This window comes from Micromys minutus (genome assembly GCF_963924665.1).
Source record: "Micromys minutus genome assembly, chromosome: 7".
Taxonomy (NCBI): domain Eukaryota; kingdom Metazoa; phylum Chordata; class Mammalia; order Rodentia; family Muridae; genus Micromys; species Micromys minutus.
The window spans coordinates 72734045-72760012 of NC_137976.1; the positions used below are offsets into that span (position 1 = coordinate 72734045).

General features: G+C 51.7%; 3 protein-coding genes across 3 annotated transcripts in view; 2 read left to right on the forward strand and 1 right to left on the reverse strand.

The window, feature by feature from the left end:
* Positions 1-2830: 2830 nt before the first annotated feature.
* Positions 2831-4669, forward strand: HIC2 (HIC ZBTB transcriptional repressor 2; the record flags this gene model as incomplete). Its single annotated transcript, XM_080919445.1, has 1 exon — positions 2831-4669. Exon 1 carries the CDS (start codon positions 2864-2866, stop codon positions 4667-4669), a length of 1806 nt encoding a protein of 601 aa, XP_080775571.1. The 5' UTR covers positions 2831-2863.
* Positions 4670-18695: 14026 nt separating this feature from the next.
* Positions 18696-20512, forward strand: TMEM191C (transmembrane protein 191C; the record flags this gene model as incomplete). Its single annotated transcript, XM_080918897.1, has 10 exons — positions 18696-18850; positions 18968-19091; positions 19171-19221; positions 19289-19366; positions 19532-19588; positions 19682-19741; positions 19862-19926; positions 20003-20075; positions 20190-20230; positions 20308-20512. The coding sequence occupies 10 exons, from the start codon at positions 18696-18698 to the stop codon at positions 20510-20512; spliced, it is 909 nt and encodes a 302-aa protein (XP_080775023.1).
* A 2079-nt stretch (positions 20513-22591) lies between these two features.
* The window catches only part of PI4KA (phosphatidylinositol 4-kinase alpha), a gene marked incomplete at its 5' end in the record, with an annotated part of 118694 nt that continues 115317 nt past the window's right edge, over positions 22592-25968 (reverse strand). The window contains 8 exons of the mRNA XM_080918640.1: positions 22592-22786; positions 22880-22963; positions 23181-23270; positions 23940-24099; positions 24377-24497; positions 24719-24844; positions 24930-25034; positions 25349-25458. Of these exons, the coding sequence (XP_080774766.1) occupies positions 22735-22786; positions 22880-22963; positions 23181-23270; positions 23940-24099; positions 24377-24497; positions 24719-24844; positions 24930-25034; positions 25349-25458 (848 nt within the window). The 3' untranslated portion in view covers positions 22592-22734. The remainder of the gene's footprint in view (positions 22787-22879; positions 22964-23180; positions 23271-23939; positions 24100-24376; positions 24498-24718; positions 24845-24929; positions 25035-25348; positions 25459-25968) is intronic.

Genomic DNA, 25968 nt, shown 5'->3' on the forward strand with positions numbered 1-25968 from the left:
ACTCTTGCTTGTTTCAGGGGAGACCAGCCTACTGTTCTGAATGGAATACAGGGATCCAGAACCTCAAAATTCCTCCTCCTGTAGAACCCAGGGTGGTGGTTGGGAGCACCCCTCACCTGGGGCTGCTGTTGGCTGTTGTGCTGGGTTGAGCCTGTAGACGGAAGAGCCCTGTTGCCAAGGAAAGAAGGGGAGGGAGGCAGTGGAGTCCGATTGGCTCTTATAAATAGTCCTTCCACAAGTGGCTCTGGTTTTTTGACCCTTTGTTATGTAAATATGGCCAGCCTCGCCCTAGCCTCCTGACAGCCAGCTGTGCCTTGCCTTTAGCCTCCCAAGATGTCCCCCTCCCTCCGCCCCGTATTCTTTTTTCTTTTCTTTTTTTTTTTTTTTTAAGATAGGAACCCTCTTACATAGAGCAGGTTGACCTCAAATTTACAGGTACCCACCTGCCTCTGGGAGTGCTGGAATTAAAGGCAAGTTAAAGGCAAGGAAGGCACATACATGTACTATGTGGTTTAGGTGTTCCATAATGCCACCTAGCTTCTCATACCTGATACAAGTTGTCCCCACCCCCAACCCCTGGTCATTATTTTTTCTTCTTGTTTTCTTGTCTCAGATTTTGGTGGGCCTCTTTGGGAATAGAGACCCCTCGGGCTTGCTCCTCTCCTCCATCCCTCACTGATGCCTGCTTTCTTTTCTCCAGGTAACCAGGCTTTGATGCACCCCCAGGAAGTCTGTGTGCTCAAGGAGGCCACCCCCACCGGCTGCTGCTCACATGGTTTCTGGGCCCCTGGCACTCCGGTAGGCCTGGGAGAAGATTCACCACTGGTTTCTGGCTGGGGCTTTCTGGGTCTCTCATACAGCTTTGCAGTATACTCCTGGCCCTCAGAATTCAGTACAGTTCAGTGCGGGCAGGCTTGCTAGGCCTGAGGTACCAGGTAATATTTCTGGCAGAGCTGGCACTGCCTTTGCCCTGGGGCTGATATACAGGGTCTAGTGTGGACATCATACCTTAGGCTCTTTGTTTCTACCTAGCTCGCAGAGAACGTTGCACTGGTGTCCTTCAGCTGTTGTGGGCAAGGGGCAGGCAGAGCCTCTGGCAGGTGCTTTCTGTAGGGCTGAGTGCTAGCATTCCTGTAACATTTTTGTTGACTCACAGTGAGCTCCATTGTTATTTCCTTCTCTGAACAGGGCAGATGTTGGGCTGAAGAGAACTTTTTTTTCAAGGGAGGGGAGAGAGGGCATCACAGGCCCATCCCAGTAAAAGACAGGACTGGGAGCTTGTGAAGGAAAGGGCAGGACGTTTGGGGTGGTAGTGAGCTGCAGACTAGCTCAGCTCTGTGGAAGCCAGGCATGGCATGCTCAACATTCCTTTAATGCTGGTGCTTGGGAGACAGAGGAAGGGCGATTTCTTGTGAGTGGGGTTCCAGGGGAGATCTGTGTCTCCCTGGAGAAGAAAAAAAGAAATTGGTTCTTGAGTTGGAGGCTCATAGCTCTCTGTAAGCTACCAGAGCCCCTCAGCCTTTTGATGAGAGCCGGCAGCTGTGTCTCCATGGCTTGTGGCCTCAGGAAACTTTGGGTCTCCTTGGGCACTGGTGTGGCTTGTGCTGTTGGATGAAAGTCAAGGCTGGCCATGTGGAGTCAGGAGTACAGCTGAGGTCCACTTCTGACCTCCTGGGGCCTTTGGTATACTTTGCCACCTTCACCTGGAGAGCTTTTTGGAGTGTTTTGCTTTGATGCCTAGGACTGCAGTGAGCCTGGATCCCAGCTGCACACACTGTATATCTGCTGACAGATTCCTTTGAAAACCAGAGGCATCTGTACTTAGCCACTGCAACTAGAGTCGATGTAGCATATCTGGAAGGACCAGGCTCCAGATTGCAAGGACAGACAGTGCTTCCTAGAAAGGGTACCGGGCTCATGAGGGTCACAGGCTTGGACAGTGCCCAGTGTCTCTGTACTCCTGGACAGTTATGGGAGAGAGGATACAGTATCTTGGTCAGGACCAGGAGTTAGCAAATGAGGTCAACTTGGCTTCCTAGAGGGGTGTTTGAAAGGTATCGCAGGGTAGAACAAAGGCTGTCGGCCAGAGGCTAGCAAAGGAATTTGGTTTAGTTCACAGGTTTTTTTTTGTTTTTTTTTTTTTTTGGTTTTTTTTTTTTTTTTTTTTTTTGGCTTTTGGCTTTTGGTTGTTTTTGTTTGTTTGTTGGAATTTTTGCCTTTTTATCTTTTAAATTTTAACCTTTTAGTTAAGGAAATTCGGGAAACCAGTCCTGTGGGTTTGCAAGCCCAGGCAGGACTGGCTGGCTTATACTATGGCCCTACTGTGTTAGAGGGGCATTTGCCTTCCGACCTCCATAGCCACCTGCCAGTCATTTTTGTAGGTTCTCCTTGTGACCTCTGACCTGTGAATGACTTCTTTTATAACTGAAGGGGTAACAGGAAAATTCAAACCCCATTAACATTTCTAAATTTAGTTTTATGTAAATAAGTGTTTGCCTGTATGCTGGTAACTGCTGAGTGCTTGCTGCCTGCAGAGTTAATGAGAGGCATCTAGTCTCCCGGAGTCAGAATTACAGATGCTTTTGAAGAGCAACAAGTGCTCCAAGCACGGAGCCGCCTGCTCAGCCTCTAAACCATTTGTCCTGACCTGTTTTCCTGCCTGAGCGGGTGCTGGGATGATGGGATGACAGGATGATGGGACGATGGGACGATCTTTCTCATGTATATTGAGCCTGTCCTGCATGAGGAGGGTGGAGTGGGGTGGGCTCAGTGCATCCCCGTGCCAGGCCTTTATGCAGGTTGCAGGTTAACTATCCTGCCTGTTCTTGCCCACAGGTGGTGCCCGTGGGCAGGGCACAGGGACATGGGGCCAGACATGGAGCTTCCCAGCCATTCAAAACAGCTCCTGCTACAGCTGAACCAGCAGAGGGCCAAGGGCTTCCTGTGTGATGTCATCATCATGGTGGAAAACTCTATCTTCCGGGCCCACAAGAATGTCCTGGCTGCTAGCAGCATCTACTTCAAGTCCCTGGTCCTTCATGATAACCTCATCAACCTAGACACAGACATGGTCAGTTCCACTGTGTTCCAACAGATCCTGGACTTCATCTACACGGGCAAGCTGCTGCCCAGTGACCAGCCATCTGAGCCAAACTTCAGCACTCTACTCACTGCTGCCAGCTACCTCCAGCTGCCTGAGTTGGCAGCCCTCTGCCGCCGCAAACTGAAGAGAGCCGGCAAGCCCTTTGGCCCTGGACGAGTGGGTACCGCTGTCATGGGGCGACCAACCCGCAGTCAGCGGCTGTCCACGGCCACTGTCTCTCAGGCTCGGTATCCAGGGCTTGCAGATGGGCAGAAAGGACACTCAGCTCCCCAGGAACTCCCTCAGGCCAAAGGCTCAGATGATGAGCTTTTTCTAGGCAGCTCCACCCAGGAGAGCACACACGGTCTGGGTTTGGGGGGCCCAACGAGTGGGGAGGTGGGCCTGGGGGGCTGCAGCACCAGCACCAATGGGAACAGTGGGGGCTGTGAGCAGGAGCTGGGCTTGGACCTGTCCAAGAAGAGCCCACCCTTACCTCCTACAACCCCTGGCCCCCACCTTACTCCTGAGGACCCAGCCCAGCTGAGTGACAGCCAGAGAGAGTCACCCCCACCCACTTCTACCTCCACCCTGCCGGTCAGCAATAGTGCCTCATACGCTGAGCTAGGGGCCACTCCTGATGAGCCCATGGATCTGGAAGGGGCTGAGGAAAACCATCTGAGTTTGCTAGAAGGACAGGGTGGGCAGCCTCGTAAGAGCCTCCGGCATTCAGCCCGCAAAAAAGATTGGAACAAAAAGGAGCCAGTGGCTGGGTCCCCCTTTGATCGGAGAGAAACGGGGTCTAAGGGTTCCTGCCCAGGGGAAGAAGGTGAGGGTTCTGGGGACAGGGTTCCCAATGGCGTTCTGGCTAGTAGTGCTGGTGGAGGTGGCCCCAGCGTATCACACGGGGAGCCATCACACCCCTGCAAGGAGGAGGAGGAGAATGGCAGAGATGGGAGTGAAGACAGTGGGCAGAGTGGGAGCGAAGGGGGCAGCGGCCACACCAACGCCCACTATGTGTACCGGCAGGAAGGCTACGAGACCGTGTCATATGGGGACAACCTTTATGTGTGCATCCCCTGCGCCAAGGGCTTCCCCAGCTCTGAGCAGCTCAATGCTCACGTGGAGACACACACAGAAGAGGAGTTATTCATCAAGGAAGAAGGGGCTTATGAGACCGGCAGTGGGGGTGCAGAGGAGGAGGCTGAGGACCTGTCAACACCCAGTACAGCCTATGCAGCTGAGCCTCGTCCTTTCAAGTGCTCAGTGTGTGAGAAGACCTACAAGGATCCAGCCACACTGCGGCAACACGAGAAGACACACTGGTTGACCCGTCCATTCCCCTGCAATATTTGTGGAAAGATGTTCACACAACGAGGCACTATGACACGCCACATGCGGAGCCACCTGGGCCTGAAGCCCTTTGCCTGTGATGAGTGTGGCATGCGTTTCACTCGCCAGTACCGCCTCACAGAGCACATGCGTGTGCACTCAGGTGAGAAGCCCTATGAGTGCCAGCTCTGTGGGGGCAAGTTCACCCAACAGCGCAACCTCATCAGCCACCTGCGCATGCACACTTCCCCTTCCTAGAAGCCAAAGACCCGCAGGAGCCCTCTACAGACTTGCCACTTGGGAACCCACAGAAGCATGGTGGGAGGAATGAGCCCCAAAGTCTGACGTGAGGCTCCTGGCAGCCCCTCTGGCCCAGCCTCCCCAAGCCCAGAGCTTTAATCAACAGTATACCAAGGAAAGCCAAGAGGAGAGAAGCTGACCAGTCTAGCCCTATGCATGTGGTGTTGGTGACTATTCTACCTCCCTGGTCCTACTTGGCTTTCCAGCTCCTTGAAGGAGCTGCTGAAGAGCCAATGGGAGTCCATCGTGTGGGTGCCAGTGGGACCTGGTTGGTCCCTTTCCTGCAGGTTGGGCTGGGCCACAGGGCTTCCCGTGGCCAAAAGCGGTGCCTGAAGCAGGCCAGCTGGCAGGGACCCCGACTGTGTGTGTGCATGTGTGCTTGTGTCTTTGCAGTGCAGTGTGACTCTGGTGTTGGGATGCTGGTGCTGGGTGGCAGTTCCTTTCTCTTTGAGCTGGGGTGGCAACTGCTAGCTGGCACTGGAACAGTCAGGGTGACCCACTGCCTACCTCTGCAACTAAAGAGCCCTCTGGGCCTGTATTGCTGTTATTCCTACTGAGCTGTTCCTATTTCTTTTTTACAGTTTTTAAAAATTCTTTTTTAAAACCAAAATGAACAATATTTTCCTCCTGCCTCTTTGGGGATGAGCCTGGGTCTGCAGACTGAATGTAACTGGGGCAGCTGCCCTTCCCTGTCATTTTCCCTAGTCCTGGTGCTTGGGCATGGTTGAACCTGCCTCTCCAAGGCCCCAGGAGCCCTTCTTGCCCAAAGGCTTCCCTGATCCTGAGCCCTGCCTGCCTGGGCTTCCTCAGGAGAATATGCTTTTCCCATAATTTCCAAGGAATGTCCCTTGTTAGAGGTACTTATATTGAGAACCACACCTTCCCCTATATACCTTTTTGAGATGTTGTTTGAAGTTTCAGAGGGTGGAGGGGAGGCTAGATCCCAGGGCCATCGGTACTCGTGTGTGTGTGTGTGTGTGTGTGTGTGTGTGTGTGTGTGTGTGTGTGTGTGTGTGTGTGTGTGTGTGTTGCTTATGCACAGATACTTCACTTCCTTGCTCATTGAACATGGTGGAGAGCCTTTTGACCTTTGCTACCTCTTGAATTCAATACCCAGTACAGTTGAGGCTGAGCCACTTGCTTTTGTTTTTCTGTAGTGGGAGTAACCTGGGCTTGGGCTGGCCCGAGCCCCTAGTGGGACCCAGTGTTCTCTGAAGGGATGTCTGCTGCTCAGGGGATGTGTGTAGGGCAGGTGCTGGGCATCTGAGTAACAGAAGCCATGAGGAGAGAGCAGCTCCCTTTCATGAGCCAGGGTCAGGTGGAAGTGAGCCCACCCCATCTTTTCCCTCCTGAGCTCAGGTATGTGTAGTAACCTACTGCAGAGCCAGAGGTAACGGCTGACCCCTGCCTAGACTGACTTAGTATAGGGTCAAGCTAACCCTGACATGGGTGTATCAGCCAGCCTCAGATGTTTGCATGGGCTCCTGCAAGGGGCAAGGCAAGACCAAGATTGTCTGCTCTGCCCCACATGAGCCACAGAACTGGGCCTATAGGCCTTTTCATCATGTTGCTTCATGGCTTTTCATGTTCCTTTGATTTTTACTTCAGACCAAAAAATTCCAGAGTCATCCCCTGCCTGCCTCCACCCCCCAGAGACCCTGTAGCCTGAGTGTAGTACCCAGAGAGTGTTGGGTGTGGGAGTGAGGGCACCTGGCCAGGCCTCCACATGGTGCCCTTGTACTGAGCCAGCTCTAGCTCTCCATCAGCCCTTGCCTGGAGTCTCAGCACCTGAAGGCACACTAGGTGCTCGCCCCTGCTCCCCACCCACTCACCCACCCACCAGCACTTAAGTCCCAGGACACAAGGTCCGTATGGCATGGGCACCCTCATCTGCAGAAATTCAGGGACTGGGAGCGGAGCCCCTCGCCCAGCGTGTCTGTGACAGTGCTCTGCTCCCCTTCGTGTTGTACCAGCCTTTTCTGTGTTTTAATGAGAAAGCGGAACACTAGTTTCCTGTCTAAGATTTCAGGGTTGTTGGGATGGGTGGGATCCACACTTGGATTCTCTTTCCTTTGTTTCCACTGGTGCATGCTTTTGAGTGTGTCTCTCTGTGTGTCTGTGTGTGTGAAGATGTTAAGAGCCTCATGGAAATCAGGCCATAGGAGGCCAAGGCGGCGTACAGTTCTCTGTTTTAGTCATTTAATTCCTGAATGTTTTGGAGAAACAGGAAACAGAAAATAGCAGATGTCATGTAGGAAAAAAAAGTTAAAAATCAAAGGAAAAAAAAAGCTCATACCCAAATTCACAAAACCTATTTTTTAAACCAAAGCACATTTTGAATGAGTATGGAACCTCAGTGGGCTCATAAAAAAAATACTAATATATTTATCTCATTGTTTACATAAGCTTACACAGTTTCAGACCTCAGCAGCTATAACACCAGTCCCAGGGAAACTCCCCTCCTACCTGGGTCCTTCTGAGTCGACCCTTGAGCAGCTCAAGGGCAGAGGCAGCCCTGGGTGCTGGGTAAGGACTAGAAGTCCTCCCCCCTAGCTTCACCTGAGCCCTCATCCCCAATTTTTGGGGCCTCTTCAAAGCTCAGCTACCACCAAAGAGCATGCACCAAGCTGACCAGCCCCCAGGCTTCCTAGCTGAACCCAAGGGGTGGATGTTGGCCCTGCCCATGAGACTTGTGTTACTGTGACAGTCACTCAAGCCAAAAAGCAGGTAGCTTTAGGAAGCTCAGTGGACTCCGTCATGCACACACCCTACCCTGGGCAGCAAAAGGGTCTGACTTGAGTCTGGCCCTTACTAACAGATGGTGCGAACACTCTCAACAGTGTTGTTTTTGTATCAATGTTTGTGCAGTGATGAATGTATTTATTTCTCAGACTTAGGGCAAGCTGGTGGAGCAGGCCCGGCTCTGCCAGTGCCCACTCCCAGCGGACCGAGCTACTGCAAGGGCTCTTCCAAGGTTGCAAAAAAGGAAAAGATGAACTTATGGACATGTAGGAATCTCAGACTTGCAGCATAGCCATACACCTCAGCTGTGACTCCTGACCTCATGTGGTCCGGGAAGTGTTTTCCGTCCATCAACACCGAGGGGAGCCGGGTTCCCCTGTTGCCCACCCTGTCAGTATTCACCGGACCTCAGGTCCTCAGCAGGAGTGCGATCTGCCCGGCTGTCTGTCAGCAGGCAGACTGCTGCCTTCCTGAGTAGGGGAACCCTGGGCAGCCGGGAGGGCGGGGCTCAGGGAGCAAGGGCTGTGAACGAAGGCAGAAGCCAAGGGTAGGGCCTGAAAAGAATGGACAGGCTCTCAAAGCCCTGCTGTACTCTACTAAAGGGACCAAGGTCTTCCTGTCCCCAGTCACGATGGGGCCAATGTTACTGAACCTATGAAATGGATGCCAGGAATGAGGGGTAGAGAGGGACCGACCTCAGTCTGACATTCCAACCCGGGAAAGGGTGGAGCTGTGGAACCTGCTGCCCAGGACCCCCTTCCTAGGACGCCTGCAGCTTCAGTCACCTTACTGTAACTTTCTACCAGGGACCCCTCCCCTACCTCACCTTGCTATTTATTGCTGTAATTTATTGACCTCAAAAATGCTGCATAACAGACCTCACTTGGGTCAGGGAGAGTTCCCAGGGTCCTCCCCATGGGGCCAGGTGCTGAGAGGAACCCCCTGTACCCACCCATCACTCATTTCCTCCAGGAGCCCCAGGTTGGGTTCTATCCATCCCGTTTGCAAATACCTCAGGAGGGATGGGGTATATCTGTTTCATTTAATTGGAACTGGAAGAGGGATCACGATGTCCTTTAGCCCTTCCCCGAGCAGGGGAGGGGTGCTGGGATCGCACTCCTGTACTGGTCACCCCATTGCCACTCATCACATTGATTTGAGTTTATTTCCTAAAGAGTTTGGATGGATGCAGGTCAGAGCTGCAGCTTTGCAGCCCTCCGATGTTAGAGTGATCTATTCATGACTAATCTCTCCATTCAAAAGCGTGCAGTCTTAATGTACAGTGATGAGAAACTGTTATTTTATGATCTTTTCATTAAAAGCTTGATTGAAAACTGGTGTGGAGTCTGTTTGTGACTGTATCCTCTGACAGACTGACAGGGTGACTCCAAATCCTAGAGCAGAAGAGTGGGACGTGGGACAAACGCATGGCAGGAGGTTGGGGGACTCCTATGAGATGTGCTGTGGTGACAGCATCACTGGCTCAAGTTAATGAAGGCTGTCCAGAAAGCAGATACAGGGACGGGGTGGGTGGGATGAGGAGGTGTTGCTGTACTCAGGTCCACAGTTGAAACCAAAAGAGGGCCGGGGCAAGCACACACCCCACCCCTGCACCCCTCACTCTGGTAGTCCTGGCTGTCCTGGAATTCGTTTCATAGACCGGAAAGATGATGGGAGCTATCTCAGTGGGCCTAATCTCCAGAACTAATGTTGCTGCCCTAAGTTTTGGTAAGCTCGATTCTATCAAAGGGCTTGGCTTGTGACAAGCAGTTTTTCCAGTGTGTGCCTGGACACTAGGTTCAAGGTGAAATGACACAAGATAGATTCGTGGACGTCACACATGGAACTTCGGCCACGTGTGCTCTAACCGCCATGGTCTGATCTGGAAATACGGGCTGAACATGTGCCTCAGTACCTCCGTCAGCCTGCGAAGCACGTGGGCTTCATCAGGTTGGACTAAGTGACCTGAATGGATTATCTGACTGTCTACCAGTGAAACCGATGGTGCCAGTCCTCGTGCACAAAGAATAAAAAAGTGAAGGCCTTAAACAAGCACTGTTTCTACGATAGGACATAGTAGTAGTGGTGGTCAGTTGTGGAAATGGTAGGGAGACAAAAATATACATGTGAAAAGAAAAAAAATCGTGGGCATCGGAAGTGGGCTCAGCCTGGCAGTGGTGGTGTATGCCTTTAATCTCGGCCCAGACAGCTGGATCTCTGAGTTCTGTTTGGTCTGCAGAGTAGATTCCAGGACAGTCAAGGCTACAGAAAGCCCAACTTTTCTGAAAACAGATTAAGGGCATGTACCAGCTAGGTTTGTTTCTACATGTATGTTGGTGCTGGAGTCAAACCCTGGGTCTTGTGCAAGAGCAACAAGAGAGCCATCTCTCTGGCCCAAATTCCTAAAGGTCTAAAAATACCGTGGTCCTGAGCATGGTTGAATCTAGCCAGGTAAGACCTCTCACTAGGTGTTCTTGGCTCCTGGGTGGCACCTGCCTTTAATTTCAGCACTCCAGAGGCAGAGGCAGGGGATCTCTGAGTTTGAGGCCAGCCTGGTCTACACAGAGAAACCCTGTCTAGTGGGTGGGTGTGTCTTGACTCCTCCACTGAGCCCTGGTGTGTGTGGAGTTCCAAGCTTTGTGGATACACTCTGCCAGACGAATTGTATCCTGACTCTTGTGATCCCTCATTCCCAAGTGGTGCTGCCGAGACCTGGCTGCTTACTTTAAATTCCCATGGATGTAATCTCTCCATCTTCTTCCCCTAACTCCTCTCTGTTCTTAAGATAGTGTCTCACCATGTAGCTCTCTAGGAACTTGCTGTATAGACTAGGCTGGCCTTAAACTCAGATTCCCTCCTGCCTCTTGCTCCCCATAGTTGGGGTTAAATGGCCAGCCTTAATGTCTACTTCCTAATATTTTTTAAATTAAAGGTTATGTATGTAAGTGCTCTGTCATATATTGTATGCCAGAAGAGGGATCAGGTCCTAATATAGATGTAATTCTGTGGATTTTTCTAAGCCCCATTCTGCTCTCAATTAGTAACGGTATTTCTCGCCAGTTTTAGCTCCCTAGCAAATAGCACAGAGACCTAGTAAATTTATTAACAAGCTACAGGCACTGTGCTGGGCAGATGCTCATCTATTCTAACCCTCTATGCCTGCTGACTCCCCAGCCACGTGGTTCTTTACCTGCATCTGAATCTTAACCTGGCTTGCTCTGGTCCGTGTGTGTCCTGACTGAATTCTGCTCTTCCTCTTCCCTCTTTGCTTGGACCTTTGACTGAGATTGGAAGTTCCACCCTATTCTCTTCTGTCCAGCTATAGACTGAACAACTCTTTGTTAACCAATCAGCGGTGATAGAAAAGAACTTTTACACATCATTGAGACAGGAGGTGCTCCAAGTATGACAATGCCAACATCCAGACTGCAAGATCTCTGGGCACAGTGATCAGCATCTGAATGCATAGTACACAAAACCATCCCAACACATTATAGGTGGTTGTGAGACATGGGGTTGCAGGACCTCCTGAAGAGATTTTAGCCACTGAGCCATCTCTCCAACCCCCCAAATTAAAAATATTGATGACCAGCTCAACTATCTTTCTTAGCTTAAAGGCATTTCTACCACCCCACAGCCATGATCTTAGCTGTTTCCTTTAGGTTTCTTTTACAGTTTTCTGCAGTTCTAGAGGTGAATGTACTTGACTTGCTTTGTGCTGATTAAACTGCTCCAGTCCCCATGCTCTGCCAGTTGATAACAGTTCTTTCTCTGCAGCCTAAAACCTGCTTTTCTGCAGGAGAGGACATGCAAAAGTGCATGCACGTGTTTCTCTGGGCGTGAGTGACTGTGTGGGTCAGTGCGTGCATGGAGGTCAGGGACAACCTTGGGTGTTATTTTATTCCTCACCTTCCACAGGAGACTCTTTTTTTTTTTTTTTTTTTTTTTTTTAAATCTTTGGCTGTTCTGTACACCAGACTGGTTTCTAGGGATTTGTCCCAATTTCCCACAGACATCCTAGGACTAATTCTACAGCATCTGGCTTTGTGTGGGTTCTGGGGATTTACACCTGAATCCTTACAACCTCACTTTCTATTTAACCCATAAAGGGAACTGTTGAATGTCACATTCCCAGTATCCTGTGTAAACCAGGTGATGGTGGTGGTACCATCTGCAGGCTGTTTTAACATTGTCAGTTGTGCCGTGCTGCCCTGCACAGGCTGTGAGGTCAGGTGTGGTAAATTTGGGTAGGAACATCTGGACACAGGTACAACCACCTAGCCTGTGGGTTTATGAGTCACGCTGTCTTCCTGCCTCCCTCAGGCCAGCCTGTTTTCAGCTGTAGCCAGCTGGGGGTTAGTAAGATGGTTCCCTAGACCAGGAAGCTCACCCAAGTCACAAGGGAGGATGGAGTTGAGTATGGTCAGGCTGAGGGAGGGCAGATGCATCAAGGACAGACTTTCAGGCTCTCAGGGCGCCGGATGAATGCTGGCCTGCATAGTGGTGAGGTCTGGTTTTTCTGGACACTCCAGGACTGCTCGATCCTTCTCCCCCCCCCCCCCTCCTTCTTCCTCCCTCTTCCCCTCCCTCCTTCCCTCCTCCCTCCCTCCCTCTGTGTGTGTGTGTGTGTGAGGTGGGGGGGGAGGACATCTGATACTGACTTACATTGCCTGGGGCAGTAGTCCCTTGGCCAAAGCTCATAAATTTCTTGGCACAGCTGCTGTCCAGCAGTTTTATAAAAGTGCCAGCCTCATATAATCTTTGAGATCAACCTATTAATTTCAGTTTTCTTTCTGACCACAGGTAACAAAACTGATCACCTCAGGGCATCCCTGGTGTAGCATTAAGGCCAAAGAGCCATCATTGCTGGCTTCTGTCAGAACGTGTGTGCAAGCTATCTCAAAGGAGGCCAGCATGCTTGCTCCTGCCTGTTTGTTCTTCGCCTCTGGAAGAGCAGCTGCCGCCCAGCCTCCTGCACCAGGGCTCTTGTGTACGCTCTTCCCAGGGAGTTCACTATCTTAGCCAGTGCAGTGAGAGGCAGCAAGCAGCCTGGGGCTCCACCTGTTCACACCCTCCTCTAACAACACACTTGGCAGGTTTCCCTGCATGTATAATGTGCACATGTCTGTCAACCTGTCAGTAACCTGGGATCCTCCAACAATGGGGTCTGTCCTTATATGCCCATCATACAGATTCTGTGCAGTGATACTCGAGGTGTTTTATGGTTGAGAAAGGCTGGCCTGCACCTCACCGTGTAGTCCTGCCTCTGTGATTAAAGACACACCTGGCCTGTGTTCTAGTTATGTTCAAGCATGAGAATAGGAAGGTCAGTCAGTCTGAGCTAGTCTTCAGTTCATGAGCAATAAGGCAATAGTATCCTTAAGTTTAGAGGAGAGCCTCCTATTTACCATCTTAGGCCTACGTATAAGTTAGTTGTCTGGATATGATTAAAACCAGATGCATTATGGGAAGAAAGGTACATGTGCAACAGAGATGTATAATTGAGCCTGTCAATCAGAATAGAGCACCACTGTGCCCCTTAGCAACCAGCCCCTCTGTTACCACCTTTGTGTTCCTTCATCTAGATGGCTGTGGACCTCACTCCCCTCTAGTACACACTGAACTTTGCTGTGAATAGTGTTTGTGTAATTTCTCTTAAATTCTGAGTAAGATGCTGAGGACCTGCAGACAACCAGCCCTGACTGACGGCCTGTAACAGGACGGGCTCTCTAGTGTCACTCTAGTGTGGAAGGGGACTCAAAGAGAAAGAACATTGTGTACTAGAATGAGGGTAGTGATCTGGCACTTGTTGGAATTTTGGGTGGTATGTAGGGTGCCAGCTGGCTCGTTAGGGGCCTTAAGTCCAAATCACAGGCTGGTGGGGTGGCTCAGTGGATGTAGGGCTTGCTACAAGCCGAGCGTGCTCCTTGGGCCTCACACAATGGAAGGAGAGAACAGATTCCAGCAGGTTGCCCTTTGCCTGCACTTGTGCGGTGCAGTGAACATGCGTCTCCACACTCACGAACACAAACAGTGTAAAAGCCAAGCCTCAGCCCAGCTTGACTTTGGTAATGAAGTTTCAAGGGTACCTTTCTGTCATTATCAGTGTCCCCAAAGAGCCTGACCACAAACAACACTCATTTTGATGGGAAATGAGACCACCTCATGCCTGAAGTGTCGGCCACTGTAGGGCAGGTCTGGGACAGATGTAGCCCAGGACCCAGTGCACAGGAACATGGGTAATGTATCCGGGCATGTGGCAGACAGTAGGATTCTTCAGTGTGGTGTAGGTGCTGACAAAGCAGGTTAAAGGAGTCCGGACTCCTTCACTTTCTCCCCTGGTGTGCCATCCAATCCTTCTCACCTCTGAACTGCTCACAGTGTGGGGTCAAACCATAATGAGATGGCCCAAGCTGTCTGTAGCCAGCCTCTAGAACGGTAGGAATGGGACACTGAGCTGTGGAGTTGAACAGTAATGGCTGCTTATTGACTCTAGCTGCCTTGATAGCCAGAGGCCGGTGGCTTACAGATGCCCCATGTCACTGTGGGGTGAGTTAGGGGCAGTGGGAGGACACAAGAAGCCTGAGGCCACATGTACCTGGCTTTTGAATAGCTTCTTCCAACAAGAGCTCATCCTTGGTGGACTTACCAGGTTTCTGTGGCAGAAGCAGGTCATCTGTTTGTACAGACATTACCGTATGTTCTGGACACCGGCCTAGCTGGCTCCTGGGGTGGCCCAGTGCTGAGCACCAAGGACTAAGTGACAGAATTGGGAAGGATGGTTATATTTGAGGTGTGTGTGGGGTGCTGGAAGTGGGGGGCAGGCACTTTCTCTGGCATGTCTGAAGAACAACAGGTGGTAGGCGTTTGTGAGGACTGGCTTGAACTTGTGTTCTGGAAAGTCACAGTCAAGGAAGGGTTTGGGAAGGTTTAGTAGGGACGTGGGGCAGGCAGATCTTGGGGAGTTTGATCATTGTGTTGATGAAGGTGTAAGAAGCAGGTGCGGGGCAGTCTTCTCAAACCTCCTCATTTATGGGACTCTCAGTGTTGGACAAAGAGCAATAAAGTCACAGTAGACGGAGGCAGGGGGCTTCCCGCTCATGAAAAAGTCTGTGGTTTGCAGTAGGAATTGGAGACAGGCTGGGGTAAAGGCTGTTTATGGGGCTGCAGGAATCAGCAGGACCAGCACAGGGAGGCCTGGGGGCTGGGGAGGACCTGCAGAAGCTGCTTCCAGGATGTCCTAATGGAGCTGAGCATCAAGGTGGACAGGCTGGGATGTTTGCCATAGAGAATTTGGGACCGTGGGTGAGAGATGGAGAAGGCATGAGGGACTCTGAGGAGATGCCAGCATGTCTAGAGAGCAAATAAGGTGTCACATTAGGGAGGGACAGCTTTGACCGATTCCCTGGCAAGTACAGCCTCGTAGTACTGTTCCCCTCCAAGGCAGGAGATGGTCCCCAGACCAGGGTCATTCTTCCCAGGTGAGCCTGGGTCCAAACCTGGCCAGCAATGTGCAACGTTCACAATCTGTGTAGTTGTGTATAAGGTGTTTGTGGCCAGAGTTTGCAGCCAGGAAAGGCCAAGACAAGGCCTTCCTCCGTGGTGGACAGGCCAGTCACCTGGGTCCTCAGTTGCCGTTGTTGTGCAGCTGTTATCAGGGAGTTGGGGACTTTCCTTCCATCCTTCAGGGACCTCAGCTCTGGCCACAGACTTTGCTACAGAAGAGTATTACAGGATGGGCCAGTGTGAAGGAGAGCTGAAGTTTTGTTAATAAACATTTAAGGGCTGGAGAGATGGCTCAGCATTAAAAGCACTTTCCTACAGGGGTTGGTTGGATTCCCAGCACCCACAGCTCAAAGCTATCTGTAATTCATTTTAGGGGATATGATGCCCTCTTCTGGCTTCCATGGGCACTGCATGCATACATTCATACACATAAAAACTAAGTAAAATTAAACTTACTGGTTTTGTGTGTCTGATGTTGGGGGCGGGGAGAGACACGTGGCCTCTGTAGACGTCAGAGAACAACTCTTGAGAGTTCTTCCCCGTTCGATGCGGCTCTGTAGATTGAACTTAGGTCATTGGGTTTATGCAGTGAGGGGCTGGTCTTCCTGAGCGCATCCCTGGCCTGACCACAGGAATAGATACAGACTTTGTAAGAGGGTAAGATAAAGTCAAAGTGCTCAGAAGGAATGACTTAGTTCAGAGCCTAGCTGTGGCCTCCTCAGAGAAAAAGACAGAGCTGTGAGTGTGTGGTGAACAAATGTCCCTGCCTCAGAACTGACGACTTTAAACAAAGTGTGGACACTGCCAAAGCCCAATATCAAAGCAGGTAGTGAACCAAGGATTTATTTGGGTCACCTAAAAGGAACAGAAATGACTCAAAGACAGCTGCACCTTGGAAAGCCCACTCTGGGCTCATGGAAGCTGGAACCTGGGGTACACCACACAGCCTGCAGGCAGCTCAACAGGTGTAAGAGTCTCTTAGGAAACCAAGTTAGTCTGAACCTCTTCCAGGTAGCTTGGCCAATCTCTGTCTCAGCAGGACTTACCCATGTAATCTTGAGGGTCTCATGAATCTGGTCAGCTTCAGGCACTTCCTGAGTCCTTTGTTTGTTTGTTTGTTTTGGTTTTTCCACAAAGGATTTCTCTGTGTATCTCTGGCTATCATGGAACTTACTCTGTAGACCAGACTGGCCTCAAACTCGGAGATCTGCCTGCCTCTGTCTCCAAAGCTCTGGGATAAAAGGTGTATGCCACCACGTCCCCATACCCCTTTGCTTTCCTGAGTCTTACCAGCTTTGCTTTAGAACTTTGAGTCTTGAGGCACTTCTCTGAGCAAACTTTACACAATAGCTTTAAAGGGAGAGTCAATAGTCACAGGTAAGATTTGAAGCTGTTATCTTCAAAGGCTGGCCCCGGGATCTGAAATCACAGGGTGTTTTCAGAGGGGCGCCTGACAGGGCTATTGCTGATGAGATAGGAATGTAAGGTAAATGGTGCTTAGTTCTGTGTGTGTGTTCTCACGAGTGTGTGGATGCTCACCCAAGGCCACACATATCCCCCATAAGCCTAGTTCATTGCTGTGTTAGCACTCAGTATCTATAAATGAAGCTCTTATTTATTTGTGTGTCTGGAGCCTCTACAGCAAATGCTGACAGCAGGTGAGAGGTTTCAGGAAGGGGAGTTTCCTTTCCTTCCCATGTTCTAAGTTCATGTCTCTGTCTTGCCTCAATAGCCACCTTTTTATGTAAAACAGTGCTTTCTTCTGCCAATTTAAGCCAGGGATGGTGGTACAAACCTTTGGACACAAAGACAAGATTTCCACAATTTGGAGGCCAACCTGGGCTACAGGATAGCCAAGGTTGCTTAGCTTATCTTTGTTTTATTTCCAAATAAAACCAAAGGATGAAGGCCAGCCCCAGAGGTGCAGTCTGACCTCAGCCCTCTGCAGTGGAGGTGGGAGAGTGAGAATCGAGTCATCCCTGCGGCACAGTTGAGTTTCAGGCCAGTATGAGCAACAAAAAACAAAATCAAAGGAAAAAAGCTGCATGTGGCAGGGTGGAGAGTGAAGGAAGCTGCCAGAGTCAGGGGGAGGAGGGAAAGCTGCCAGAGTGGCCGGTGGCTGAGGGCCTGGTGGCCACAGCCTGTGAGAAGAAAAAGCACAAAGGCAGGGTCAGAGGGAGAAGACTTGTTGGGAGGTTTGCCTCCGTCCCCAGCAAGTACAAAAATCAACTGTCCAACACTTCCTCCGAAATTACTGGGGCCAGAAGGGTTTCAGAAGTTTGGAAATCTGAGGTGTGCTGACGGCAATGGGGAGTCCCAGCTTCGCCAGAGCTGTCAGACCCCACAGGCCTTCATGTAAGTAAACAATTGATATCTCTGTGTGTGATGCTGGGAAACTGAACCTCATGTATGCAGGGAGTCTACTGACCAACACAAAGTAATAAAGAAGTCTACATGAGTTTTGTTTTTTGGGTTTTTTTGGAGGGAGGTTTGTTGTTTGAGACAAAGTCTCACTATGTAGCACAGGCTGGCTTTGAATTTTTAGCAGTATTCCTGTCCCAGCCTCCCTAAAGAAGCTATGATGGTTTATTACAGCATCAGGAAAGTATATCCTCAGGGCTGGACAGGTGGCTCAATGGTTAGAGCACTGACGGCTCTTCCAGAGGTCCTGAGTTCAATTCCCAGCAACCACATGGTGGCTCACAATCATCTGTAATGAGATCTGATGCCCTCTTCTGGTGTGTCTGAAGACGGCTACAGTGTACTTATAATAAATAAATAAATATTTAAAAAAGAAAAGTATATCCTCCAAATTATGAAGTAAATTAGCTTCTTAAAGTCTTTAGAATTGAAAAATCTAAAAGTTTTAGAGAGATTTTATCACCACAGAATGTGAAAAGTCTCAGTGTGCAGTTGAGAGCACTGACTTTAGTTCCACAGCTGCTGGAATCTTAGCTTCATGGGATCTGATGTCCCCCAAGGCATTTGCACACACACACACACACACACACACACACACACACACACACACACACACAGTAGAAAATATGATTCAGCTGAGTGTGGTACTAGGAAGGGAAAGGCTTGAGTCAAGACCAGGCTGGCCACAGGGTGCGACACCTGGTGCTAAGAGAACCCCAGATCACAAAACTACACCGTCCCCCTCCTACTCATTCTACACACAGAATCTTTAAATCTTAAGTTAAAACGTTTTTCTCCCCACTTGGTCACTCGGAATCTAAGGTGAGGTGCACCTGATTTAGCCTGTAATTACAGCTACTGTGGTAGTTCAACTTTTCTCCTTTTGTTTTTCCTGAGTCAGGTTCTTCTTATACAGCCAGGCTCACCTTGAACTCTATGCGATCTTCTCACCTCAGCCTCCAGTATTCTGGGATTACAAGACACGAACCATCAAGTCTGGCCTTTACATAGAACTTTAGTAACTGTACCAATCAGACTGGGGCTGAGATATTTTTGTTGTGTGTGTGTGTGTGTTTGTTTTTTGAGACAGGTCTACTTGTAGCTTTGGCTAGCTTCAAATTCAAACTCGGTGTGTAGGAAAGGATGACTTTGAACTCCTGATCTTCGTGTCCCCCCCAAGAGATTGAATTACGGATGCGGGCAAATTGGTCAGGCCTGACTCATCTCGGTCGGGCTCCGGCGCCCCCTGCTGTCTATTGTGACGCGGGCCTCCAGGTCACCCGGACGGCGGAGGTCTGGGGAGAGCGCTGGAGCCATGGCTGAGCCGCAGGAGCAGCTGCTGCAGCTGCAGAAGGACAACCGCGATGGCCGCCTGCGGAAGCAGGAGCTGGAGGAGCTGGTGCGTGGGCTGGAGGCCGAGAGCGAGAGCCTCACCGGGCGCCTGGAGGAGCTGCGGGAGCGCGAGCGCAGGTGCGAGGGCACCGAGGTCCGGGGGCAGGCGTGTTGGCAGTCCTCGCTCCAGGCAGTGGGACTTCAGTCTGGGGCTCTCAGGCTGGTGGCTCCATCCCAAACTCCCCTGCCGTGTAGCCTGCAACGGAGACGAAGCCAAGCAACGGGAGCTATTCAGGGGGAGGCACGTGAGGCGGCGCGGGAGCGTGCGGAGCGAGCTCGTGGGCTGCTGGAGGCAGCGGAGCAGCACCGGCAGGACCTGGTGCGGGCAAGAGCAAGAGGCAGGGCCCGGGGTGGCTAGGCTGGGGGCGAGGCCTAGACAGCTCGGACCCTGTCCTCAGGAGCAACACAACCGGAAGCTGCAGGAACAGTGGGAGGAACTGTCCAGCCAGGTACGAGCAGTGTCACGCCCTCGTCCCCAAGTTCCTTGAGCCAGGCACTCATGAATTCTGTCCTCAGCTTTTCTACTACGGAGGGGAACAGCTGAGTCAACAGCGAGCAGAGCAGCAACTCGGGACTCAGCTTGTGGCGCTGCAGGTGCTTGGGTGGGACCAGTGGGGGTGTGTGGGCGGAGCTTGGCTGTGGGCAGGGCTGCGTCCATATGTGGGTAGAGTATCAGCCTTGAAGGCGAGGGACCGAGCCTCGAGGCCCAGCGGTGTGTGAGGCCTGGAGGTTCTTGACATCACTTGAATCCTCCTGAAGAAACATCTGGAACTGGCGGAGGCCAAATTCAGCATGCAGGCAGAGGATCTGCGGCAGGTGCGTATCTGATGGACTCTGGGGGGGGGGGGGGTTGGGGGGAGGATGTGTGGGGAGGTCCTGCGATGCTCACACCGAGCTCCTGGCTTCTAGGGTGCACAGCGGACAGAAGAGGCCTGGGCCAGCTTCCAGGAGCAGAGTGGAGTCCTGCAGGTGTGGCCTCTCGGACTGGCTTCTCTTCCAAATGCCCCGGGGCTGCAACCCTTTCTTTCTTACTCCCTGACTTGTGATGTAGCTTATTCTCTGTCCTGAATCCCCGTGGCCATCCCTCAGGAGCTGCAGGGGAAGGTGATGGAGGCAGCAGCTGCACTGGAGGCTACGCGCGGTGGCTCGGGACCGTAAGGACTGGGACTTGGAGGGCGTCGGGAGGCGCTGGGCTCGGCCTGGTGGCCCATCTCTGTGCCTGTCCCGCAGGTACAACTCACAGCCTCGTCGGGTGCAGGACTGCGCGGGCTCACTTATGGAGGAGGTGGCCAGGGCTGACTACGTGAGCGTGGGCTGGGGAGCGCAGGCTGGAGCTGGGACCTGCCTGTGACGAGAGATTTGGCTCGATTCTAGTGGCTGCCCTGGCAAAAAGCTGGATGCAGCCTTTTCTCTGCAGGAGAAGCGGCTGTTCGGCAGTGCGGGCGCGGGGAGCCTCAGGTGAATGCTAGTGGGCCCCGCACTCCGGCTTCCCGGTCCCAGAGCCACCACTCATCTGTCTGTTGGCGATTCTGCAGGCTGTGGGCGCTGAGCGCACTGCAGACGCTGCTGCTGCTCCCGCTGGGTGTCCTGGTGCTGCCGCTGATCTACGTGGTGCTGGCGAAGCCTGACGCCATCGGCCTGGGGCTCCAGAGTCTGGGCTCCGACTCCGTCTTCCGCCGGCTGCGCTACACGCTGTCGCCTTTGCTGGAGCTGCGTGCGCAGGGACTGCTGCCTGCCTAAAGAGCATTAAGCCCGCTTCGGCCGCCTGCACCCCTGTCTCCTTTGTGTTTTCTGGGGTGCCCGCCTGTGTGAAAAGGGTGGGGGTGAAGTCCGTGTGTTCTGGTGGGCCCAGCGACCCTGTCACCCGAGCGCGTGCGTGTGTGTTCCTGTCACCTGAGCGGGGCTGATTATGTCGGGACGGTCCTTTCTGGTAACCCTGGCTGCTGAGCGTCAGCCCTACTCCTCTAGGACGTCGTCTGCTATTTTGAACCTGAGCTTTGGGCAGGAGGGGTGCTGGCCTGTTGGGTCCCCTCGGTAGCGGGTGGACTATTTTCCCTAGATGCGGACACACAGTTACTCCAGATCTACCTCTACGTTGGTGTTCCCTCTTGGCAGGTTCGAGTTCTCCACACCTCCTTCACAGCATCTGAGCACATCGCGTCTTGTATGCTTGCCACTGTGGGCTTTGTGGGGAATGTCCTGCCGAATGGAAATGAATCTGGGTTCCATTTTGATCCTGCACAAATAAGCTCTAGACTACTTATTTACAAGTGTGTGTGTGTGTGTGTGTGTGTGTGGTCTCAGCTCCGCTTTGAACTCACAATGTAGCTGAGTGAGCTTGACCTATCTTCCTGCTCCTGAGTGGATTACAGGCATGAGCCACCAGGGGTGGTTTATTCTGTTCGGGATTGAACTCAGCACAGTGCTTGTGAATGCTAAGCTATAAACACAGCATCTAAACAACTACAGCTTTTCTGTTGAGTTCACTGGCTGCCCTAAGAAGTGGTCTGTTAAACCTGGAGAAAGGACCTGATGTGGTGAGTCTGATCCCAAGAACCTGTGCAGAAAAGCCAGATGTGGCAATGTCAGTAACCCCTTGTTGGGAGGTGGAGACAGGTAAGAACTGGTGAGCTCCAGCTAATGGGAAACGAGGTGATCAATTTCCAGTATTCACACGAGGTGTTTGACAACAGCGTTAACTCCTGTTCTTGGGCATCTAATGCCCTCTTGTTCTCTAACCAAGCACCAGGTATGGTCACTGTCTTACTTAGGGTCCCATTGCTGTGCAAAGACACCATGACCATGGCAATGCTTATAAAAGAAAACATTTAATTGGGGCTGGCTTACAGTTTCAGAAGTTCAGTCCATTACTGTCACGGTGGGAGGCGTGGCAGTGTCCAGAGACAGGGAACTAGAGAAGGAGCTGGGAATTCAATATCTTGATTCCCAGGCAGCAGCAGGAGACTGTACCACAATGTGCAGGTTGAACATTTGAGACCTCTCAGCCCTCCCCCAGAGTGACACACTTCTGACGAGGCCACACTTTCTAATAGAGCCACTCCCTGTGGCTAAGTATCCAAACGAATGAGTCTGGGTGCCAGACCTATTCAAACCACCATAGTCTTGGTGCACAAACTACATGTAAACCACACACACATAAATGATCTTACCAGCCGGGCAGTGGTAGAACGCACCTGTAATCCCAGCACTCAGCAGGCAGAGGCAGGCATATCTCTGTGAGTTCAAAGCCAGCCTGGTCTCCAGAAAGTTCCAGAACAGCCAGGGCTACACAGAGAAACCCTGTTTAGAAAAGCCAAACAGCAAACAAAGCTAGGCCGAGAGGTGCCAGGCCCCCGGTGTGGAAGCTCTGGCCTCTCACTTTTGCTTTCCCAGTCCCACTACTGACTGGCATCTCGGGGCTGTTGGCCTTAGTCAGGCAATGCTTTAACCACTGGACTACAGACTCCAGTTTACAGTTTTACTTTTGAGACCACAACTGGTACACACCTATTTGGTGCTTGACTTGCCAGAAACAGCCACATCCACACAGGGCCGTCAGACACACAGAGGCAAAGACCGGCTGAGGAAAGTCTCCTTTGGAGAGGCTGAGGCTATAGCTAGGGAGTGGGGATGCCTGCCCAGCATGCACAGGCCCTGGGGTTGATCCTCAGCACCAAAACCAAAGCAAGTCTACTTAAGGATCAGGAACTCAAAGGGCGCCTTTAACTACAGGACAAGTGTTACCCAACCAAACAAAAGCAGCACATTTTAGGATTTTATTTTTTTTCATGTCAATTTTTCATGTTTACACAAGAAAATACTTCATGTCCCAACACAGACAGGTGGACAAATAAGGAATGTGTCCAGTGTGAAAGACTCACACCTGTGATCAAAGTTCATGTGCCTGTCACCTCCACACCCAGGCTTGCGGTGACAGTACTAGCTGCCCTGACACTCGGTCCTCAGTAGGGGATGTCATTCTGGTAATACTGGATCATGTCATAGGTCCGGCTCCTGCAAGGTCAAGTGAGGACAGTGAAGGTTCATCATTGGGAGCCCTCCACACTTGCTTGGGGAACAGGGACTCGGGGACAGGAAGTCACTTGCCTGTTGCTAAGGAAACAGTTCTGGATGACCTTCATGATAAAATTTGCAGCCTCCCGCTCTGTCATGTTCGGGCTGAACCTGTGTCTGGGCAGAGATGAAAGGAGGCATGTGTGCAAATCGGTCCCGCTGACGAACCTGCTGTGGTCCAGTGTGCCCCCTGATCCTCTCCAACTACCAGGCCACGTGGAGGTTCATGGCCACATGGCCATTCAAGAAACCCTGTCTGCTCTGGGGCTCCACAGATACACAAAACATTTCTGGATAGAAACAGATGGACAACTCTTCCCCAAATGGTACCTACTTTAACAGTTTGATTGTCTGGCCTCGGAAACAGGGCAGGCCTGTGTCCAACATGAGTGTAACCAGGGAGACGACTGCATCCATATAGGGGCTGTGGAGACAGAGGGTGGGGGACAAAACCAGTGTGAGGTACCCTGCTCACGGTCCTGTGGTCCAGCTGCTACTTCCCCACACACCATGCTGTATGGCTGAGTGATCCTCCCCACTAAGCAGGCTTCCTGTAGTGCTTTCAAAGATGCTGTTTGGTGTTAGCCATAATAACATTTGGGATGTGCTGACATTTGGTTGATGCCAGTCTCTCACGTAGCCTTGGTGGTGCTGGGGCTATGGTAAAAGGCTAGCCAGAAGTCCAGAGGGAGAGAAGGGTATTGGGACATGACAGGGTCAGCTGTGGGACCTAGAAGATTTGGCTGGAGGTTCAGAGTGCGAAAATAATCACACAGAAGAGATGGGTGACCAGAGTGTCTTTGGCTGTGAGCCTAGTCTTTAATGGCCCAGCTATCTCTATAGCCTTGTCTACATGGTGATTCCAGGACGGCCAGAACTATTTAGTGAGACCATGTCTTAAAATGTTATCTCTGTGTGTGCACGTTTGAGTGTGTGCATGTGTGTGCCTACATATGTGCCTCAGGCCAGAGTGGGCAATGGCGCTCACAGAGCTGGAGTTTCAGGCATCTGTCAGATGGGAGTGCTGAACTCCTTTCTGGTGCTAACCCCGGTTCCCACCTTGATATCCCTCCCGTATCACCCATGGACTCACCGCACAGCCAGATAACCTCGGACACACATCTCCATGAACCACTTGAAGGGTGTGGCTTCCATCTTGCCCCCCATAATCATCACCATCTCGTCTGTCAGCTTGATGTCTGGTTCCCAGCCAAGGTTGCCACCCGGTGAGCTTTCAAACATGAAGCCAAAGTCTGCAAAATCCCAAAAACTGCCTGAACTGGGGCAGGACTAGGCCAGGGTGGCTTAATTCCATGGGAGAAGGACTCAGGCACAGGGGACAGAAGCAGGGGAGTGTCAGGTTAGAGCAGAGGTATGCCATTAGCTCTCACGTCGAGAGTGTGGGTTGCCAATCGAGGTCTCAGCTCCCCAGGGCCTGGCCAGCCACATCTACAGAAGTCTAGCTGTGGCTTTGGGGCGGCTTGCCCTCTGCAATGGCAAAGGGAGGGTACACTGGTATAGCCTGCTGACCGATGTGGATGATGTGCCCCTTCTTGTCCAGCATGATGTTGCCATTGTGCCTGTCCTTGATCTGCAACAGGAACAGCAGGAGGCTGTAGGCGGCCATGCTTCGGATGAAGTTGTAGCGTGCCTGTGTGGAGAGGTCTGTGGTTTCACCCTGGCTCTGTGGCCCACATCAGAGGCAGAGCTGTCGGTGAGTGCAGCTGTGTGGAGTGTGGGACAGCAGCACCTTCTGCGCCCTGGGGTTCTAGGCTTCTGTAATCCTAAGGGAAAGCTATGGCAACAGACTTAGCTCCTAACAGAGAAGACAGAAGGTAGATAATGGGTGAATTGAGGCCCTGGGGTAGCTACCTGCTGGAAGGCCAAGGTAGACTCATCCCCATACTGGCGTGTGAAGTAGTCATACATGCCGAAGTCAGTCTGGCGGCCCAGCTGGTCCCGGGAGGTACAGTCTGGGATGCACTCAATCACCCCACACTAGGAAGGAAAGGGGGAGGGACAGTTAGGTGGGAGTAGTGATATGATGGTTGATCTCTTTGCCCATCATGCTCCAGGAACTCACCCCAGGGGCAGTAGCCACTACCCGATAGGGAAAAACGAAGAGGTCCAGGCCAACCAGCTGGAAAATGTTCTTGAAAAGGTCAATGATCTGTAGGGCTAACATGTCCTGGGACAGAGAAGGCAGAAGGCACAGGATGCAGTCAGTATTTCCCCTCAGTTCCTAGACCACTCAGAAGCTAGTGGCCCTGGGGGCTCATACAGGTTGTTAGCAAGGGAAGGGGCAGACCGGCCTCACTGCCCAGCCAGGCTGGGCTGTCAGGGGGCTGCCAGTAAGGATATCCCTTTAAAAATGGTGAGGGGTGGGGCCGGAAGAAGGGAGGGGCTTCTGTGTCTGCTCTAAGGCCTCCACAGCACCTGAATCGTGTAAAGGGTCAGGTTTCACAACATGAGGTCTCTGCCTTGCCCTGCCAGCTCTGTCACCTGTCGGCAGTCATCCCCCACTTTGAAGATGGCTGCTTGCCAGCAGATCTTCTTGCCATCAGCCTCTTGCCTGAAGCACTCATCCTCTGTGTCTGAGCGGCACTGCAGACCTGTAGGGCAGGATTACCATCTGTGAGCCTGACTGCTGTGAGGTGGCCTCCCAGGTAGAAAGACCTGGGATCTTGAGAGTGAGTTCTGCAAAGCACTAAGGAGTCACATGGAATCATTGGCCAGGCATTTCCCTAAAAACACAGAATAGACAGGTTTATAAGAAACTGAAAAAAAGCCCCTAGGGTCCAAGCTGAGAACTCAGAGCCAGCACGTAGCCAGGCTACTCAAGGGACCTCTCCACACTGGCCTGTGTCCCCAGAGCTCACACCCCAAACCACAAACGATCTTATTTAGAACTAAGATATTTGAAGATGCCATCATTTAAAAAAAGTGATACTAAGCTGGATGGTGCTGGTGTACACTTTAAATCCCAGCACTCAGGAGGCAGAGGCAGGTGAATCTCGGAGTTCGAGAACAGCATGGTGTATACAGCAAGTTTCAGTACAGAGCAACCCTGCCTCAAAAAAAAAAAAAAAGAAAACCAACCAAACCATACTAGATGATAACTG